This window comes from Perca fluviatilis, chromosome 4 (assembly GCF_010015445.1).
Source record: "Perca fluviatilis chromosome 4, GENO_Pfluv_1.0, whole genome shotgun sequence".
In the NCBI taxonomy this organism is placed as follows: Eukaryota; Metazoa; Chordata; class Actinopteri; order Perciformes; family Percidae; genus Perca; species Perca fluviatilis.
Genome location: NC_053115.1, coordinates 9596784 through 9618173, shown reverse-complemented (window position 1 = coordinate 9618173; position 21390 = coordinate 9596784). Strand labels below are relative to the sequence as shown.

General features: G+C 41.7%; 1 protein-coding gene across 9 annotated transcripts in view; it reads right to left on the bottom strand.

Annotated features, from left to right (window-relative positions):
• Positions 1-21390, bottom strand: part of magi1b (membrane associated guanylate kinase, WW and PDZ domain containing 1b) — a 155054-nt gene that overhangs the window by 32164 nt on the left and 101500 nt on the right. For 8 of the 9 annotated variants that reach the window (XM_039797029.1, XM_039797033.1, XM_039797030.1 and 5 more), the window contains exons 4-12: positions 19029-19265; positions 15551-15764; positions 14457-14539; positions 12462-12497; positions 9108-9165; positions 7967-8118; positions 6193-6309; positions 2367-2552; positions 1531-2190 (exon numbers count right to left, since the gene is read on the bottom strand). In XM_039797029.1, the coding sequence (XP_039652963.1) occupies positions 1531-2190; positions 2367-2552; positions 6193-6309; positions 7967-8118; positions 9108-9165; positions 12462-12497; positions 14457-14539; positions 15551-15764; positions 19029-19265 (1743 nt within the window). The remainder of the gene's footprint in view (positions 1-1530; positions 2191-2366; positions 2553-6192; positions 6310-7966; positions 8119-9107; positions 9166-12461; positions 12498-14456; positions 14540-15550; positions 15765-19028; positions 19266-21390) is intronic. The other variant, XM_039797032.1, reaches the window with a different exon arrangement.

Below are 21390 nucleotides of genomic sequence, written 5' to 3'. Positions count from 1 at the left end.
TTGTTTCCATTTAGTGCTTCTGAGCGACAATCTGTGTTCAATCAGAAACCACGACAAAACCTGGGTGGCACACGTTGATTAGAAGCACTTAGCAATGCTAAAAATGTATCTTAACAGCAAAATGACTTCAGCTCATACCAAGCAAGATAGCCAGGTGGGTGGATAAAAGGTATAAAGTGACTTGCCTTGACATGGGAATACACTAAAAGCCTAAAATAAACTAGACATGTTTGTCAACCAACAGACACAGCAGACTGAAACAGAGGGGAGTGAATAAGAACCTGGGCAGAGAGAGTAACTGAGTATGAGACAGTATATATACACATACACAGACTCTCAAACCAGAAACACCAACTAAACCCATCTGTCCCATGTTTACCCTTTTCTCATAGTTCCTTCATCTCCCCTTTAAACCTTTCCTTCTCTCTGGCTCCTTTCAATTTCAAGACAGCTATAATCCTCTGCCTGTCAATGCTATTCAGTGTAAACATCTCACTCTCCTTTCTCACTTCTTTTTCAGCAAATTCCTCAAATTGCCATATGATATTTGTCTTATCTTCTTTTCAATCTCTTCTTTGCTTCCAACCATTTACATTAATAAATGTGTGTCAATAAAAGAGCTTTCTGTAAGCTGGGGTAGCCTGTGAGGCAGAAGCCTATTGTTTTTTGTCAACAGCATCGAACAGATTCATTGAAAAGGTTTTGGTTTGTTTCGCAATACTTCAACATAAGGGCACATAAATCAGAAACCGCCCTATAACTCGCCCCCCCCCCATTGTCCCTTAACTTTATCTGCTCTCATCAGTTAAGGTCGAGACACACCGACCAGACGCCCGACCAGACGGCCGACCCGCGGCAGAAAAGGCAGTCGGACTGATCAGTCTCCCCGAGTTGGTCAAAAAAGTGCCTTGGAACGCACCAAAGCGACGAGACGTAATACGTCTCCGTAACAGCAGGCGGCGCTAATCTGTATTGTCCCCCAAAAATGAAAACCGGCAGCTGATTGGACAAACGCGTCACGTGGGTCTGGTTTCTCCGGAAATTCAAAGACAGACTGTCATGGCGGCTTGTTCAGAATACAATCTCATATTGTACTAAAATAGTTCACAGAAACGTGTATCTGAAAACATTTTAAGCGAGAAATAGGCCGTGCAGTTGCTGAATCTGTCTTCATTTCAGATCGACAAAGGTCAGTTGAAAAGGTTTTCGGCAGATTTTGAGAGACTCTAGTCCCGCTCATCCCGCTCCTTGTTTCCGGGTTAGCACTCCACCAATCAGATTGGTCATTTGAGTCTGACTGCCGGCAGTGCCCGCCTTCCGATTCAACATGTCAAATCGGCCAAAATGAAGGCCGACGGACGGACGAGCAGCACGGAACACACCGAACAGACTCGAGTCACTGACCTCGCCAGACTGTCCGACGGCCGATTATTGGCTAAGTGTGTCTCTCACTTTACAATACCAAGTTCATGACAAGTTCACTGAGATAATAAGCATGCATACAGTAAGGCGGGATCAGCCTCCACTCACCTCTCTGCACCAGCATGGTGACCTCGCTGCCTTTGGGACACTTGCTGAGCAGGTCGACCACCTGGTTGTGGGACATGCTCTGTACGTTTCTCTTGTTAACCTCCACAATGATGTCACCCTCTTTGAGGCCGCGGCAGCGCGGGTAGTCCACGATCTGCTTCACTCTCTGCCCTCCGCCTCCGGGACTGTCGGCGATGGTGAAGCCGAAGCCCTTGTCTCCTTTCTCCATGTGTACGGTGATGAGCTCCGGTTGTGTTGCGATGGATGAGGCCAGGGTGACCACGTCGCTGGGGTAACCGTGCTGGGAAGAGGTATCGGAGGCCACCTCTGCCGAGGGGCTGTGGGGTCGGGGTAGGCCGTTGAGGGGTGCTCCTCCGTTGGTCGAGCCGTTGTTGGTGTTCTGACTGCTGTGGCTGGACGGCGAGTCGTAGCTGTTGGAGGCCTCCTGGCCGTTGACAATGATGGGCTCCTTGTTTTCAAGAATGGCCACTGAGGTTACCAGGCTAGTGTTTGGGTCATCGGGGTCAAAGGGCAGTGGGTAGCCGCGGCACAGCTCCAAGTTGACCATAGAGCCAATTGGGATGGATTGGAAGATCTTTACAACTTGGGCATGAGTGTAGCCTAGCACACATGTGTCGTTGACGCTCACGATCACATCACCTTAGGGGTAGAGAAGAGGGAGAAGTTTTATTTTGTATGCAAGGAATGCATTTGTCAAAAAGCTTTTATTTGATACAAAATTGTAGCTTCCTTACTTATACACAATCAGCATGCTAAAGCAATATTTAAAAGCAGCTTTTCTTCTTTCTAAACTTTAATAAATTTAGTCCACCAACCTGTCTCCATTTTGCCATCGAGGGCAGCAGGTCCATCCAGGACCAGGCTCTTGATCTGCAGGAACTCGTCTGGCTCGTCGCCTCCAACAACAGTGAAACCGAACCCCCGACGACTCTTTTTCAGCTTGGTATTAATGAAAGTCCCTTTCAGCTCGGATCGGTTCCGAGTAAAGAAAGGCTTCCCTCCTGAACACACAAACAGATAATTACTTTTAGATCTTTCTGATATACATATGGAACAGCACACACTGAATAAAGCAGCTTTGGGTTCTGTTTGCACGTCACCAAAAATGCTAAAAATGTTCTTGGTCTGGTGATATAATCTGGGTTTCAGTAAAATGCTTTTGCTCACTGGCATGAAAAGAGTACACCTCAAAAAAATATTAACCCTATTATCATTAATTTATACGCAACTAACCTCAACTCTTAGTGATCAGTGCAAACACGAACAATGAGTGGAAAGGCAATTGACTATAGCTTTGTTCAGCATAGTGGATGAAAAATGGTATATACTGTATATATATTAGGGATGTCACGATTCTCCAAATCGACGATTCGATTGGACTTTTGATTTTGTTTTTTTCAACAGGGATGTCAATGCCACAATAAGAGCCACTAGATAGCAGAAGAGTACTTTGCAATGAGTTTCTGTTTTTCTTAGATAGAATAGATCTTTATTGTCATTGTTTTCAACAACGAATTACAGTTTAACACCTCTCAATATGACAGTTAAATCACAAACAGAAATATAACATGCAAATAGTAAAATATGAAATAAAATAGAAAATTTAATTCGTAAAATATAACAATCAAGATAAATAAACATGATGAGGTGGCTCTATATACATAGGGCCCTATTTTAACGATCTGAAACACAAGTGTGAAACGCAAAACGCAAGTAGCTTTGTGGGCGGATCTCGGGCGCTGTTGCTATTATAACGGCGGGATAAATGACTCTTGCGCCTGACGCAAATCTTAAATGGGTTGGTCTGAAGTAGCTAGGTGTGGTTTCAATCCCACCGTAGTTCAACATCATGTCTCCTTAAGTCTCTAATATTTCCTCATTTATGTCATCAACACATCCATGATTCATGGAAATGTGTAAAACACAACAAGCCACAAAGAATGCTGCGACTTTTTGAGGACTGTACTGTAAAATGCCTCCTGATCTATCCAAACACATGAAGCGCATTTTCAGTAATATTTTTCTTTGTAATTATGTATGGTTTTCAAAAATGGGAACTGCTGTAGATGAGAGAAGTGTAGAAAGCGTGTTGTGCCCACGCTACATTATGGCCAAGCATTCGTCTCTAAAATAGCATCTGAATAACGCGCTACTGACTTTAGACTAGCGCCATTGACTTTAGACCAGGTTTTTCCTGGTCAGTGGCGGAAATGTTTTCTGAAACTGCAAAATAGCACCACGTAACGTTTGTGCTGGAACACGCCTCCTCTTTTCGCTGAACCGCCCCTGGGAGCGCAAATACATTCCCTAATTTACTGACGTGCGTCTGTGGAGGGAAAAGTCCGCTGTGCGTGGGGTGCAAAATAGGAATGATACATGCGTCGGTGTACAAAGGCAATTGCGCGGAGTGCAAGATAGGGCCCTTAATGTTATTGTACTTCTAGTTTTTGGGGTTTATCGCACACAAGTCTTTTATAAGATAAGATAAACTTTATTAATTCTACACTGGGAAGGAGATGGAGAGAAGGGTTTGTGCTTTTGACTGCCTGGGGGGAAAAGCTGTTTTTTAGTCCGTTGGTTCTGGATCTGATTGTCCTGCAGGATGATGTCCAGGGTGAGTGGGGGTTCTTTATGATACAGCTGGCTTTCTTTTGGAGTCGGCCAGTGTATAGGTTATGTCTCGGGGAGGGCAATGTAGAGTGAATGTCGAGGGCAAAGTGCTCGGTGCGCTTGGATCTTCTGAAATCCACAATTACCTCCTTAGTTTTTGTGGTGGTTAAGTCCAGGTTATTGTTGGAGCGCATTAGTTTAATGACGTGTACCTGAAGTCACCATGGAGTCTCACATGCTTTACCTTCATTGTTTGTTGACATTCAGTAACTCACTCACAGGTAAGACAACATGTTGCCACACCGGTGACTTCAGGGAAGCAGCAGGATTTTCTGTTGTTTCTATGTCATCTCCGACTTCAGCAGTAGCCATGGTGTCTAGAAAAGTCAAGCTGCAAGCTATCGGTAAGTTAGCGTTACCCTGTGTCTTTAGCTGCATGCTACCAGCTGGTAAGCTACACTGTGTCTGTTGTATTTTCTTTCTCGGATGCGCGCAAGTAGACAGGGGTGGAGAGAGAAAAAATATTGGGGCCGATCCTGCTTCTGATTTCAATAGTGAAAAGTCAGTATTTGTCATTCTTAACGCATGAAGGTTACATGATAAAAGCATTTGTTTGAGAGAGGGTTCTGCCTCAGTGAACGGCTCTTGCTAACAAGATATCTCTGTCATTCAACACCGGTTGTGAGGGTTTAATTAACACGGAGATATGGAACACATTTCACAGTAGTGAGAACAATCTAAACCCAATTAATCAGTCATCCTTGTTCTTCTTGCTTTCTCTACCTCATTATCTGGCATTAAGGATTAAATGAAGAAAGATATGAGATGGAATCAATCTAAATTAAAAACTTGAGTGAGGAATTCATCCACCGTCTTCACTGTCGAGAATGTGAGGAATTGGCAACTGGCGTTGAATACAAGGACTAGTTGAGCTCTAACGGTTTATTGATACACATAGATTAAGCCATATTCACTGAAAAATGCATTACCCATGGAGTCAGTTAGTGTCCTTGTGTTGGTGTTTGTTGCGGCATGTGTGTCTGTGTGTGCAGTGTCTTTGAATATAATTTTTTTTAGAACAGGAGAGTAATAAAACTGTTAACTATGATGATCCACGAGGGATCCAGAGATATACGAACAGACCAGGAAGCAAGAGAAATATGAATGGGGGAAGTTGGATAAAGAGATTTCAAATGATGCCTTTCTCTGAAAGAATATCAAGGTCGAGGACAGTACAAAGTAGCGAGAGACAGATAGTAAGATAGACGGACAGAAAGATGGACAAAACCTGCAACTGAACCAGAGCAGAGAATGGCGGGAGACAACACAAAAGCCAGCGAGACGCCAAATGTGATCTATAACATAAAGAGACTGATGAGGGAAAAGGAAAATATGTCCCACAGAGCAGCAAGGGAGAGTAAGAGGTAAAGACGGGGTGAGGCAGTTAATTCTCTGCCATGGCTGTGCTAATTAGAAAAGCTGCTAGTGGGAGGCTGGTATAAAAGGAGCTGGCAGGCAGGAGAAAGAAACACAGTAATGGCTAGACACTGTGTCTGTAGGTGTGTGTATCGCTAAATGGTGGTTGAAATCAGGACATTATTTGATCCAGACAATGGAACAACATAACAGAGGTTCCATGAGAAGCAACATGTGGCCACAGTAAACACAGAGGGGGCACGTATATAAAATAAAACTGTACTTAGCAGAGTAATATTCGGTTTGTCGCTTATGAAAATACAAACACTGCCTTGAGCACTCTCTTGGAAAAATGTAGTCTACTGTACATACCAGATGAGTAGAATTGTATTTGACTTATTAAGAATTTATATCCCGAAATGTATACAGAGAGCAGCTTTCTAGTGTCAATTCATAACTGGGCCTCCATCTTGAAAAATCAAACACGGCCTGAGGCTCAGGAAAACAAACTACACCGTAAGTCGTAATAAGTCGCTCTGGGCAACACAGCCTAGAAACAGAAAGGTAATGACTAATCCTGTTTCACGCTTTAGTTCTATAGAGATGTGAACTTACGTTTTTGCCCCATCGCGTTGGGCACTGGAGGTCCGGTCTGAGGTTCCCTGTAGGTCTCCTGGTTGGCAGCATAGCTGGCCAGTGGGGCCCCTGCTAACACAGAGTCCTCGATCCATTCTGCAACAGCAAGAGGCACATTTTCTCTAGATGGGGTCTAGACAGTTGCACAGCAGCCCTACTGTGTGTGTGTTTGGGAAAAAAGCATTTTGCTTTCTATGACACTAGAGGAACTGATACATTTCCTGGTATGGTGTCTGCCTGATATCTAGTCACAAAACCTTCCCACAGAGCAACATGTGAATGGAAGTGGTTGAAAAAAACTCTCGACTACCAAGATATCATGTTAAACCTACACTAGCGCTTCAGATAACATGTAACCTCAGGTTAAATAAGTCGCACAAACTTCATGAAGCTTTTAACACTGTTTCTCATCTCCCTACTGAATAAAAATGGAGGTGTGTAAAAATAGAGCGACCCATTTCCTTACAATGGCTACTGCTTTGATTAATCACCTTGTTACGGCATCACAGCACTGATCAAACTACAACCCTTCATTAATATTCTTAACAGTGAGATAGAATCAATGCAGAAGAGGAAAAGAATGGGTGAAAATCCCGTTTGAAGGTATTGAGTTCTTTGAAAGAGAGATTGAGTTTTCAGACGGGGGAAAAATCAGCAGGTAATCGAGTGGAATCGAATGATTTCTGCTGACTGAGCAGAAGGTGGCGCGCGACAGCAGAGTTCCCATGTGGGCCGGCCTGCATTTACAATTAATCTCTAATCTCTTCTAGGGCGTCCTGTAAATGCATACGATTTAAAGTGCTCATATTATGCTCATTTTCAGGTTCATAATTGTATTTAGAGGTTATATCAGAATAGGTTTACATGGTTTAAAAAATATTTTTATATTTTTGTTGCTACAGCTCCTCTTTTCACCCTGTGTGTTGAGCTCTCTGTTTTAGCTACAGAGTGAGGCATCATACTTTTATTCCATCTTTGTTGGGAGTCACACATGCGCAGTACCTAGGTAAGGACTACTAGCCAGTCAGAAGCAGAGTATGCGTGCCATGCTAGCAGCTAGGCGAGCATTATAACATGAAGTGATGCACGTTCGTCACGGAAGTAAAGGCTGGACTACAATAGAGCTGTTTGGAGCAGTTTGTGAACAGTGTTTTCTGTTGGAGATGGTAAGTGCCTTTGGGGGGGACTTTGGGCTTTTTCACTTTGTAAACCTATAACGTGCACAAAAAAATAACAATAAAGGAAAGGGAAAAAGCCAAAAAGCATAATATGAGCACTTTAAGACAGGAAGCAAGAGCAACCTATGGTTACCTATTAGTTGTGTTTTGGCAGCTGTGTGAGCTAAATCATCCCGGTTATTACTGGTAGCACTCAGTGCTTTCTTAAGAGACACAAATTAGCAAAGAAACTCCCTTTAGTAGGCAGGTCCTTTTCAGTTGAAGACGAACTTACCTGTCTTCACCCAAGAAAAAAAGCTTTCAAGTTATTACCACAAACAAGTGTCCGAAAGCAGAAAACATAAATTAAATTGAAAAAGGCTGCGTGGTACAGCCACAAATAATAGTTATGCCTTTATGGAAGGGCACTTAGCAAATCATAAGGCAGTAGCAGGCGACAAGTAATACTGTAGCAATAGTTGCTATAAAGACACAATCTCACACACACACTTACAAAGACATATGCAGACAACTCAATCGCACACATGAATATAAAGAAAGGAAATGACGCCCTTGGTGGGGGCTTGTGAACGAACCTCGGATGTAGCGCTCACCTTCAGGTGGCTGCTGGCTTTGGGGCTGAGGCTGCTGAGGCTGCTGAGGCTGCTGAGGCTGCTGCTGTTCCAGCTGCCTGCGCCTCTTAGCCTCCAACACTGGATTCTCATACTGGGTCTTCCTGTTGATATGACTTTGGGACAGCGGAAGGAGGAGTGAGTGGATGGAGGTTGAGGAATAAGAAATGAACGACAGGAGGAATGAATAATAGGAACAGAAAATAAGAATAGAAAACAGGATGTAGGACAAGAAGTAAATATCAGCAGGAAAGTGGAGCGCAGCAGGGAGGGAAAACAGACACAGAGGAGAGGATAAGGCAATACAAAAGAGAGATAGGGTCAAAGAGAGGGAGGGGACACATGGTGATAAGCTCTGATTAATACACAGTGGCACAATACACATGTATCCATCCATACTCACACAGGAACCCCTCTGAGACACATGCGTGACACAATCACGCCCACAAATCACATCAAATAAATGTGATGACGACTTAATTCAGAGAAGCTACAAGCATCTTTCAAATCACACACCAACCCTGGGAGGTTTCCACTAACCTACCAGCACCGTGAAATTACACCTGAAAGCACACACACATTGTACTGCAAATGAAGGAAACAGTGAATAATGTATATTAGGATAACATAAATATTGCAGGGACAAAGAGGGTAAGAAATTGAAATGCCACAGCACTGAGCCCCCAGGTGCTGCTTTGAACAACATCAAAAACGCATGAAACACATTTGTATTAATGCTGAAGCCCAGGGGCTTCACACAAAATTAGATGCACACATATGCACGCACGCACGCACGCACGCACACACCCGCATGTTTTCCCAAATGAAAATGACACGAACAAAATGGCCTACATTTTCAAATACACAAAAGACCAAAATAGATGCAGCGAAATCTAGCTGTGACGTCTTAAAGCAGAACTGTACATACATTAGAGCAGCTCCTTCTTACAGTAAGGTCCACAGTTTCTTTTCTTAGAATGAAAATGTATTAAAGCATTTCTATTCATTTATTTTTCCTTTCTGCATGTGCAGTGTCAGCATGTGCATTTGCATATGAGTTTTCTTGTGTGGTGTTGGATGCTTTTACATACTGTACATCACTTACTCAACATAGTAGACCCCATACACTGGATCGTCTATTTTCTCCCATCCTTGTGGAAGTTCTAAAAAAAAAAAAAATAAATAAAAAAGAGAGAGTGAGCGAGACAGAGTAAACAAGGAAAACTCAAGGCTGTGAAGTTGCAGGCAATGTATTGAGCCATTAGAGAGGAGGCCAGTAGAGACCTTTTGCCTCTTTATTGTGTCAGTCAGTCTCCAGGGCCAGAAAGACTCAACATCTTCACAGCCCCATCCCCCCCCCCCCTTCCTTGTCCCCTCACACTGCTGACATTTCCACACATCAGATAAGAACAGAGCAAGACCCCCTTGGGCAGGAATGGATGAATGAATGGAGGAATGGAGATATGAAAGGAGGTGGGATAAAGGAATGCTGATGGGGTCAGAGAGAGAATGAGAAGAAAAAAAAGCAAGGAAGGTACATACAGGTAAAGGTAAAAAAAGAGGGGGAACTTGAGGAGAGCAGGGAGTAGGCATAATCAAGGCTTTGAAACCATTGTACAAAAACACAAAAATTGATTTGAAAAGACTTGAGTCTGACAATGTGCAGGGAAAAGTGAGAAAATATTTCTTAGATAATGACATATAATCTCATACCAATGACAAACAGTCACATTTCTAATTAATTTGATTCCTATATTAGTGAAAAGATACCTTCCCTTGGTTAAACACAATGGTAGTGTGGCTGGGGTCTCTCTGTCTGCTAAAGTTTATGCCTTTCATTTTTCACGAGTCACCTTTTGTGGACTAAAAGACTGCAACTTGATGCGGAGAGGACATTGAAAGTGGGTGCCTACTCACAGTGATGCTAGCACACATCTGCAGACACTTTTACAGACAGTACATGTGAACTTCGTTGTAATCAACGCTAATTGGGAAAATATGTGACTACGACTGGGCCCACTTCAACAGCAAGATTGCACCATTGGGCAATTACATATTGCCCGATGGTGCAATCTTGCTGTATTTCTACAGTGTTTGCCAGTGAAAGTGATGCCGTTATCTCCAAGAGAGCCATCTGATTACAGCAGCATTGGTTATTGGCTGGCCTCCACATAGATAATGTCAGAGCCTTCTAATTGGCTACAAACACAGATTGTCCAATAATCATCTCCTGTGATGCATCAGTTTTACATATCACTACCCTCAGCCAATTAAGCCTCACCCTGTATAGATGGTAATTACAATCATCCAACTTGGAGAGCCACCCTCTGCTTTCTAAAGACGAAGGCTCTTGGTTGGAGTGGAGTCAAAGCAGATGCAAAAAAAAAAAAGCCAGATGGGAATGTTTAAATTGTATGCACATGACACTACAGATTACGATTTGTCAGACCAGGTAGCCATGACTTGTCAGCTAAATGGATTTAGAGCAACCACAGACAAAAATCTGCAATCTGAGTCGTCAATTTAAGTCTTGCAAGCAACTTGAGTTACTCCAATTCCACATTATTTACAGCTGCTAAATGCAGCTAACACAAAAGCACATGCAGCTAAAAAGAATGCAAGGTTACAGTGACAGTGTCGTTCTACAGGGTGAGCCCACAAAGTAGGCATGGTGAATTAGCCTTCAGATTTTTGAACTGGAACATTAAATGGAATGCGGTGCTGCATCGCCTCGCACAAAATTTTAATCACCCACTTGATTTCACACTGCACTAGTTCTGCTCCTGGAGGAGTACCGGTGTGTGATTGCGTGTGTGTGTGTGTGTGTATAGGTGTGTGTGAGAAAGTGGAGAAAGGACATAACCATCTTAACAATACATACATTTCTGTGATGGGAAACCCAAATGAGAGAGACATAGAGAGAGAAATATGTCACTCATTAAGCCTTGTTTTTTTCACACTGTGTCCCTCTTCCCACCTTCCAGAATTTAAGGGGGAGTCAAGCATGATGAATTACATGTTCAACTATCTGCATCTTTATTTTTTTGGATACTGTGCTGTGATTGATTTCTCTTGAGTAAGCTTGTACCACAGTTTGTGACACACTGTGTGTGTGTCTGTGTGCGCTGTGCGCTCATAAAATGCTCGCGTCTGCTCCTCCTCAGAGAGTTGAAGTTAATTGCGTTCCTTTTCCCACCTCTATTGGATTTTGCTGATCAATATTTATTGAACATATTCATCCAGTCGAGGGCTGTCTTATGGAATGGTCTGATCTGATCGGTTATAACATGAGGGCTGTTTAAGATGCTTAACAAAGGGAGCTGCTGACGAGACTGAAGATCTGTAGATGGCGGGTTCGCCTTTACTGTGCGTCGCCAACTTTTTTTGCATGTGATCTTGCGTCTGTTCTGTATTTATTGTTGTTGCTGTAAACAGCTGCCTGCTGCTGCTGGAAATAAGAGCTACGAAGAGGCTAAAATCAGTGTGATAGTTCTCTGTGGGTGACCCTTTTCATATGACATTTAGTTATTTGACTCAATGTTAATATAAAAAAAATATTGATTAATGCAGCTTTAGCAGATGATTAAAAACCATATCTGATTCCGATACATAAAATAGGGTTCCTGAATAAGTCCCTGACGCTGGGGCAAATGAAAACCTTTCAAATCCTTTTTCAACAAAACTGAAACTTGTTACAAATCAAGCTCAAAGAAGAACTTTCATTCTTTCACTTGTCAATACACATTCAGTGTTATTCCAAATTCTATAAAAAGACAAGAGGATAATATGAAATGTGTGTATGTATTCATCATTTTTTGCCCCTGTGTTTTAACATACTTTCAGGTCAAAACACGTTCATCATAAAGGGCTACTACAATCATTAATCAGATAGCTCCCCTAATGGAATGACATCATTCATTACCCGTGCATAACAGTGCAGGCAACAGTCTCCAGACACCATTTATCCTGCACAAGTGGCCGTGCTGCTGTGTCTGATAGGCTAGTTAGGGTGTTGATGGGCCTCAGGAAAAAAGGCATGTTGCTGTCTGGCTCAGACAGACGCCCATTAGGAAATCATCATTGTAACAATCTTCCTCGGATCAGCTCTCGTCTCTTATGTATGACATGCTGGTATGAGTGTCTGGTTTGCTGGTGACAGTTGTGTTCCAGGATGGCTTTCTGATCACACGCACAGCGTGTGTTGGTTAAAAGTAAAAGCTACATACTGAGAGTAGGCTTGGTTGAGGTCAAATCTCTGTCAGCGTGGGATAATGTGTCATTTATAGATGCGTCATTGTCACAGTCAGTCTATAGTTTACTCATTTTCTAAAATCAGCCGAAACCTTTTGAATTGTGATAATGAATCAGATGTGTGCGAACTCATGGTGACACTGGTGGTGGGATGGTGAATGTATTTGTGTACCGGCAGAGTGGTGTAAAAGATGAAAGAAGATCCTACCGAGATCATTGTCCAGCTCCTCTGTGTGTACCCCTTCTACTCAGCAGGATGGACAGCACAGCAGCACAGGATCGTTGTTAAATGGAAAGAGAAGGGGGGAAGAGGGGGGGGCGGAAAGGTGCGTCACTCAACTACATCTGAGAGTTATTCAAAGCCAGAGCCTTGTGACAAAAATATAATGTGACAAATATAATGTGACAAAAATCTCAAGGCATGTTTTCGCCCAAATTACTGGATCTCTGGGCGTGGTTTTGAGTTGGGGGTTTCATTTTAACCTAAATAATAACAGAAAATCCCAGCTAATGAAATGACAAAATGTTATCCCTAAGGTTGTCAGAATTTTAAACTTCAAAACAAAAAATACAAAAAGAAAAAATGTTTTAGCCAAACAAATAGGATAATTATTTTCTCTTTTTTCTATTCATTAACAACCTGCACACAGTGCTGGTACAGGAAAAGTCACTGAACACATACCAACATGTTTGCAATAATGTTAATAACATTACTAACTATTACAAATCCTAAATGTTTTTAGATCTAAATCGGTTTAAAACGCGTAGTATCGGAAAAGTATCGAAAAAAGTTATCAATACTTTTGACAACCTCGTACCTGGTGTGGAAGCCACAGATGCATCGGAAAATCAAACGGCGTCATGTCTGCATTAATAATCTCACCTGGCGAATTTGCCTGAAATGCGTTTGGTGTTGGTGGGAACACGCCATTAGTTATCACATTTCATTGTGGGAGTAGTAATGCATCCTCCAGAAGGAAATAAATGGAATGTATTTATTTGTCTGTGTCTGTATGAACCTATTTGAGGTTTAACAGAGGTGTCGCAGGCACGACACCTCAGCGTAGGTCAGGGAGGGCCGTACTTGTTTGAGGTACGCGAATGATGCCGTTAATTCCATGAAGCTGGGGGGCACCTTGCTCTGACAGGCAGCTAAAAGAAGGAGCACAGCAGAGCAGTGCCACCAAGTGACTGCTCGCCATTGACAACACTGACACCTAAAGGCTGCTCTTGTATAAACATCTCTGATTTTCACATCAACACAGCATTGTGAAATAAGAAGCAAAATAAGGTGTTTTCTGACCCATGTTTTTGGTTAGAACCCAGAATCTAAATACGAGGCTAGATGATTGGACACATTTGTGAAAAGGATCTAACACTAGTTATCTTTAATTTACTCATGAACAGGTGATAGTCCTTCAATAATAATGAAGAGAGAGTATGGGAGAAACCTTTAGAATTACAAATGACAAACAAAACAAAAATAGAAGACAAGAGTAAAAGTCAAGAAATGCCTGAAGTCCTGTTCAATATTTATATTGTTATAGTAAATTCAATTATAGTAAAGGTTCAGACACACAAAGCCGATTATCGGCCGTCGGACAGCCTGGCGAGGTCAGTGACTCGAGTCTGTTCGGTGTGTCCCGTGCCGTCGTCCGTCCGAGGGGGCGTTGGCCTTCATTTTGGCCGACCGGACAGTCGGACTTAAATGACCCATCTGATTGGTGGAGAGCTAACCCGGAAACGAGGAGCGGGACTAGAGTCTCTCAAAATCTGACGAAAAATCTTTTAAACAGATTCAGCAACTGTATGGCCTATTCTCGCTTAAAATGTTTTCAGAAACATGTTTCGGTGAAGTATTTTAGTAAAATATGAGATCGTATTCTGAACAAGCCGCCATGACAGTCTGGCTTTAAAACCAAACCCACGTGACGCGTTTGTCCAATCAGCAGCCGGTTTTCATTTTGGGTGACAATACAGATTAGCGCCGCCTGCTGTTATGGAGATGTATTACGTCTCGTCGCTTTAGCGTGTTCCGAGGCACTTTTTTGACCAACTCGGGGAGACTGATCAGTCCGACTGCCTTTTCTGGCGAGGGTCGGCCGTCTGGTCGGTGTGTCTCGACCTTAACACGTACTGTATGTAGAGGATTTTACATAAAACACACAATCTCGTAAGTAATCATGCTCAAAGATGAACGTACCATCGTCTTCACATTCTTCCAGGGGTTTCTGAGGCTTGTCCAGGCACCGAGGGTCTATCCAGGAGGTGGTCTTTGTATTGTGGCTAAACAGAAAATGCACACAAAAAATTACCTTGAAGTTACTGAAAAAAATGGAAGAATCTGGTATGTAGTGAGAAGGATTTCTAAGAATTTGACAGGATTTAAAGATTATAGTGCACATTTTAAGATGATGAAGATTTTGGTGCTTTATAATGAACTGAAGGGTTGTGATCTGTTAATTATATTAATGAAAGTTAATAGGACTGAAAATAAGTGCCTTCATAAAAATTTTGTCCACAAAATTTCAGCCCAAGAACACACAAAGAACTCTAGTATAATTTTTTCTAGGAACATTTACTTTAATAACAGACTTTTGGATGGACAAAAGCTGCTGTCTGTAAAGCACAGAATTAGAGTCTTTTATCTTTTATCCTTTAAGAATCTTCATTAATGGACAACAGAATCTCATAGGGCCACAGTACGTATTACAGTACCTCATGATACTCAGTATTTTGAATGTGTTAGGATCTAGGTCTAATGAGTAACAGTAAAAATGAGCAAAATGGCGCACCTATAAAATGTAACCAGGTCGCCGTCTGTAGTTTACCTGTGATCAATTTCTTGACAAAGTTCTATCATGTAGATTTAATTTCCCATATTCTTATTCAAGTTTACCTATAAGCCTTAAAGTATAGTGGCTGCATGTGAGTAACTTCTTCTTGGTTTATGGGCCATTATGTTGTTTATAATGTAGGACTTTCATATATATATATATATTTTTTTAAATTCCACACTTTCTAAAGTTTTTAATTAGTGTCCACAACAACGTATAATATATGAAGTAGAAACATGGATCTGCAACTACAACTGAATAGGTAAACGTATGAAAGCCTGAGAAGATTTGCCTTGTTTCTATACTTGATGTCTGATTACAAACTGCATACTGTATGTACATACGCATGCAATTTCTTTTTAAATATCAACTCTTTAAGTGAAGCTTACGCAATGGCTAAAGCAACATTCACCAAGAAGTGAACACTGACGAGTGTAAATGCCTTTAATGCGTTACTTACTCTATGAAGTAGACCTCTCCGTTCTCGGTGTAGGCCATCTCCCAGTTGTCAGGCAGAGGTCCCAGCGGGTCCTCCGGGGGAGGATGGCTCAGGTTAGAGTGTGACTGCTGAGTGCTCTCCGTGGTGGCCGATGGTGAGGGGGTTCTCCCAACGTAGGGCGGGTCACTCTTGCGGGGGGCGAAGGGATGAATCTCGTCTAATTCACTGGAATCTCCTGGAAGATTTAAGGAAAACGGGACTTGGCGTTAAGAACATTTTTGGTTAAAAAAGGATGCTGAAAACAATTTGGGTGCCACTAGAGGAGCCTCGAAACCAAAGATGTCAACAACAAAAGGCTTTTTGCTGAAACAATTGCTTTCAGCTCATACCTCCCTGAGTTATTGAGGATGTTATTTCTAAGGAGCATGGCACCACTAGTGTTTCCAGCATGAAGAAAAACATTTTTCAGAATAGGGAAAAAAATGGAAAGGGAAGGGTGTCAAAAATTACAATGTTACTGTCATTGCGTTTCTAAGAATCCACATCAATGAAAAATCTCTTTTACCTGTGCAGTCCAAATTCTTCCAAGATGAGAGTAGTTCAAGAATTTTTAAGGAAGCTTTATCTTTGCTTCTACAAAGCTAGCTACACGACTGTGTCACACTTCTTACAGCTATAAAGACATTTACTGAGTGGGCAGTTCACACCTAAAACCGTGGCCTCTGAAGTGCTATCACCTAGTTTCCTGTTATCTCATTTTCACACTCACACTTGACGGGCACCCTCAGAGCTCGCACAATCACAGACGGCAAATAAACAACTTTTGGTCCCACCTTCTAAAAACTGCATGCAAACAAACATGGCAGAAACAGCTTAAGGGCTGAGTCAACCTCCTTACAATGCCTACTGACCTACTAACACACAAGATGAGATATCAAAAAAGGACAAAGTAATACTATTCAAAATGATCACTAACAGAGCACCTTAAAAAACAGCACTGACATCAGCATCACGCATCCAAATTAATCTCCCTCTAAAACACAAACACAAATGACCTACCAAGTACTAATGATATCATTAAGAATCATTTCAAAAATGGAGGCTGCTCAGTCATCCACCCTCTGCTGTTTGCAGCCAGATGGCACTATTTTACATTTTTAGGCGCATAGATACAGGCAGTTGTAGTCAAACCCAGAGACCACTTACTCACCAATCAAAGAAGCTCTTGTATTCTGCAGCCCCTCACCACACCAAAGTGCTCTCTCTGCCGCTCTCTCTTCCCCTCCTTTGCGCTCTTTCTCCTACTTCTTCGTTTCCTGAGCTTATCCTCCTTCGCAAAATACAATCCTCCCTTGCTTCTCTGCCTCTCTCAGTCCAATCCTTTTCAGACTTGCCCATGTTGGCCTTTCCCAGCCACTCCCTCCTGCTACCTTGTCTCCACTTGCATCCCCACCCACTTTATCCATCAGAATTCAGTTTCCCCCCTTCCAAACAGAGCTGCAGAAAGGATCACATTCTAGTGCTATAATCTTAAATAAAACACAACACAGCATGTTCTCTAGAGTAGTTCTAGTTCTCTAAGAGTGTCCACACCAGCAAATAATAATAATAATAATAATAATAATAGTAACAACTATTTCTATAGGTAAAGGAGCACCTGAATCATGGTGTAAGTTCTGCAAAACAAGGTGTTAATATACAACTACAACTAGTAAAAAAAATGACAATAAACCAACAATACGCGGCATGCAGCCGGTCACATGACAGCGGCTGATTAGTTGCAGGCAAAATTGTGAGGTGGTGGGAACACCTAGACAGGTGAAGCTAGCTAGCCTGTTCACACCGTGTTGACCAATGCCAAATGTGGCACTTCATGTTGGCCGTTGCCTCTGCAAAGATGCCAAATTTAATTTAGTTTGGAGTATAGTTCCAGCCTTGAGGCCTGTTCCGGCCTGGTATTTTGTATCCAAATAAATGAAAATTGTGCCTAAATCCATTGGAGATGGACTGATGTTTACACCTGGCTTCAGAATTTGTTTTAGATGTGCCTTGAGTGACCACTTGTTATTGGATTTCATCTATGTACTCACAGTGTGAAGCTGCTTAACAGAAAACAATGCACATCTGTGCTGAACCAAACAGCGAGAGAAAAGGACTGTGCAGGCGGTTTAGTAGCCCAGCTTCAAATCAACTGTATTTGCAGGGTTCAGCATTCATATTGCATTTCAATATTGCACAGTCTGAGTGATCAATTTTAAGTGTATCTTTTAATGTGTTTTGGGTGTGGTAGGTTGCTTCCATTATTGATTCACCTGTCAATTATGTTCGGAATAATCCGTTGTTTAGTAGATGTGAAAAACTCAATTATAAGTCACAACAGTCTTATGTGATGGCTTTGAAATTTCTTGTTTTGTATCCAATATAAAATTAGGTATTGCACCCGCATAAAGTTGGGGGACCTGAGAGGGACAGATAAAACAATAAAAGGATAAATAATACAGCGTGAGAAAAGCACATTGCTATTGCCAGATGGGTGACAACTTTGTTTGGGTCATTTTCTGTAACCAGTGTAACATGAAGTCATGTTGGGTGGAATTAGTGAACTAGCGAGCTAGCTAACTAGCGCTGCTTGGTCGCTCCGCCATCTCCCGTTCAGGCAAATGCTGTTTTGTTGTTTGTATCAAAGCAACCTTTTGTTTATCCGGGTTCCCTTTTTGAATGAGGAATAGATTACCACCGCCTGCTGGCAAGGAGAGCTATTTCCTCTCACGCAGGCGCAAAACGTATGTGGTAGGCCGTCGACTGTAGTCTTTGCGTTGTGTTCAAGTGCAACTTTAGGCCAAGACACAGACGACATGAGGAGACACCACAGTCAGCCTTCGTTGCCACTAATTCTTTTCCGTCTGCTTGGTGCCAGCACCTTAAGCTCCTATCACTGTTCAACACCCAAAAACACTGGATCCTACATTTCCCATAATGCACTGGATAATGTATATCATTAGACCCTACCTGTCTGATAAACGTCCATGGCTTTCAAACCTTACAGTTTGTAAATGCAAGCTTTCTGTTAGAAATTTGTAGTCACCAAATCCAAGCAGAGATAACCCTGATGACATCATCAAGGTTATTTTCTCAGACTTGACAAATCTCTCTTCGAGAGTCACAAAAGACATTAACAAATGTTTTTACAGGCAGAGTAGTACTCGTCATTAAAAGTCTCTATTTAGAACAACAAAGCAAATTGTTATATTTGAGAAGTTACAATAAAGATTCTGCTTTCTACTTTTAGGACTTTAAATCATGTTGAATATAAAACTTTGTTTTACAACTGACATCCTTACTTTAAGGCTTTAGTCTGGCAATCTCACAATGTCTAAATTGTGCTCTTGTACTGGTCCCTGTGACTCAAGTATAAGCTAAAACCTGTAAAGGCATGCATCTATTCCACTGTCCTCTCATTATCCATCAAGTAACTTTCCTGCCTGTCCCCTGTACGTACCTGTAAAGCTACTGTTCATGTCAGGAAGGTCCTCGTCGTCCTCCTGCTGCTGCTCTCCAGGCCCTATTCCAGCATTTTGCATGTCATTGTAGGACTTGGTGCGTTGGGGAGTGGAGTTCTGCGAGCCCGGCAGGCTACCGCTGAGCCCGTCTGACAGTGGGGCATCACCGCCGCTACTGCTAATCACTTTCCCACCGGGGGGCTGCACCGGTGGCTTGGGTGTCCCATAATAGTTACCTAGGCAATGAAAGAAGGAGGCAGGGATGGGGGATTAAAAAAGACGCAGAAAAGAAGGGCATTTTATTGGGAGTTACAGCCTTTGTATGCAAATAGAGAGACTGGGTTTGAATCGCTGAAGCACAGCTACATTTCTTTCTTGTTTGACCCTAATAAAGTTCAGACAACTTCTTTTTAACTTAACCGCAAACTGATGCATGTTTAACTTTAATTATGTTTCTCGAACAATATTACATAATTATTCACCATTCGAACACACATAAGTTGGTATTTTGTGAGTCCTTGAGTACCAAGAAGATAACAAGTAATGTTTTGTACTCTGATTCACAGTATAGTGCTAGTTTTCTTCCAAGTAGTTTATAAAATTGTCTGAAGACATTTAGTGAAGCGGTTTGCAGACACATTTTCCTCTAGAGCCAGTACCACACTTACAGCTAAATTGAAAAAAACGAGCAGAACTGATTTATTTGACAAATTTTAATTTTTTTTTTTTTTTAATTTTCATCTAAAGTTATACCAGGCACACATAAGGAGACTGTACCATCTAAATAGCAGAATATAAGCAAACAAACATCTTAATGTGACAGAACGGCATCAAAAATATAAAGGCCGTGGAAAAAAGAATTTTCACGTTCAGGTGGCGAAATTACAGTCAAATTGGCAAACTACAACTTTAAATGCCATCATGTCTGCCAAGAAAATGGTTTATTAGCAGCTGTCTAAACATTTAAGATGGACCTAAAGAGCCAACAAAAATGGTTTCATTGTATTCCCAGACCAAAACACGATAATTTTACTGTTGAAGACTGATGGGCTTCTATACAGATGATTCATACTTTGAAGTTCACAGTTAATAAAACCTACAAACCAAGCGGAAACCAGCGGTGCTGAAAAAGTGCCAAAAACTGCAGTTGATCAAGTATACAGTCTATGAGTCAAACATAGTGATGGAAACTTTCAGGTGTGGGGATATTTGTGCTGGTCTGTTGCCTAAACACCACAAGAGTTTATTCCACACACGGAAAAAAAAAAACTTCCTTAAACTGGAAGCTGGTTGGGTAATTTTAGTCATTTTTCGTTGTGTTTGCCCAACATGGTGTCATCTCACAAACTGAATTTAAATTGAGAACTACAGTAACTGAGATATTATCAATGTATTTACTGACAATACACAGCCATGCAGTTACAAGCCAATGCTGCCTATAGATAGAATATAGAAGCCTTTAAAGTGAAAGGAAGATATTTAAAAACTTCTGATTTCCTTCATACAGTCATCCGTGGAAGTGAGTAAGCTAGTTGCCTTGTTTGTTCCTCTTTGCTTGCCGTCAGAGGGAAATCCTTTGTTATGGAACAGTGAACAAGCTAAGTGGACACAGCAGACAGTTAATTAAACATTTTCTGACTGAATGGAGGTGATGTATGGTAGTGTTGTTGTTTACAGTCCTTCCAGTGTGTCTGTAGTGACTGGTTTGGTTTATCAGCAAAGTGTTATATGACACACACTATTTGTCATGTCGATGATGTGTGTGACTGTTTTTCAAAACTTCCTCACTTCCTGATAAAATTGACTCTTTTTTTGTCTTTCTTTTAGCTTTCTTCTTTTTGGATGGCCAACATGTTGGAATTATGTTGCATGTTTTTTCTCCAACAAGTAGAAAATGGGAAATGCACCTCTATGTGATAAACTGTAGCATCTAAATGAATGCATTTACAGCGGCGAGTTTGATACAGAATCATCATTTTTGCTTTGATTTTAATATCTAATCTTAAGAGACTGAATACAGCTTATACACTGTATGTGATGTCAACCTTTTTTTGTCCTAAAAAGTTACATGCTAGTAGGGAGGATGATCGTTGCGCTGGGAAAGGATCATTGAAACCTTTCAAGACTAGGTTACCCACACATGACGACTATTTCCACCAACAATTGTATTTTGTTTTCGCAGCAAGAAAAGGAGCGCATACTTGACGACAGGGTAGATATAAAAAGGACAACACACTAGCTAGGTATGCCGTAATTACAGTCGTGTCCCAAGCGCAACTGCCAATCACTCATCACCCTTTTCAACTTTCAAACTCACTTTTCTCGTCTATTTTTACTTTAGCCGGTGTTTTCCAATATGTC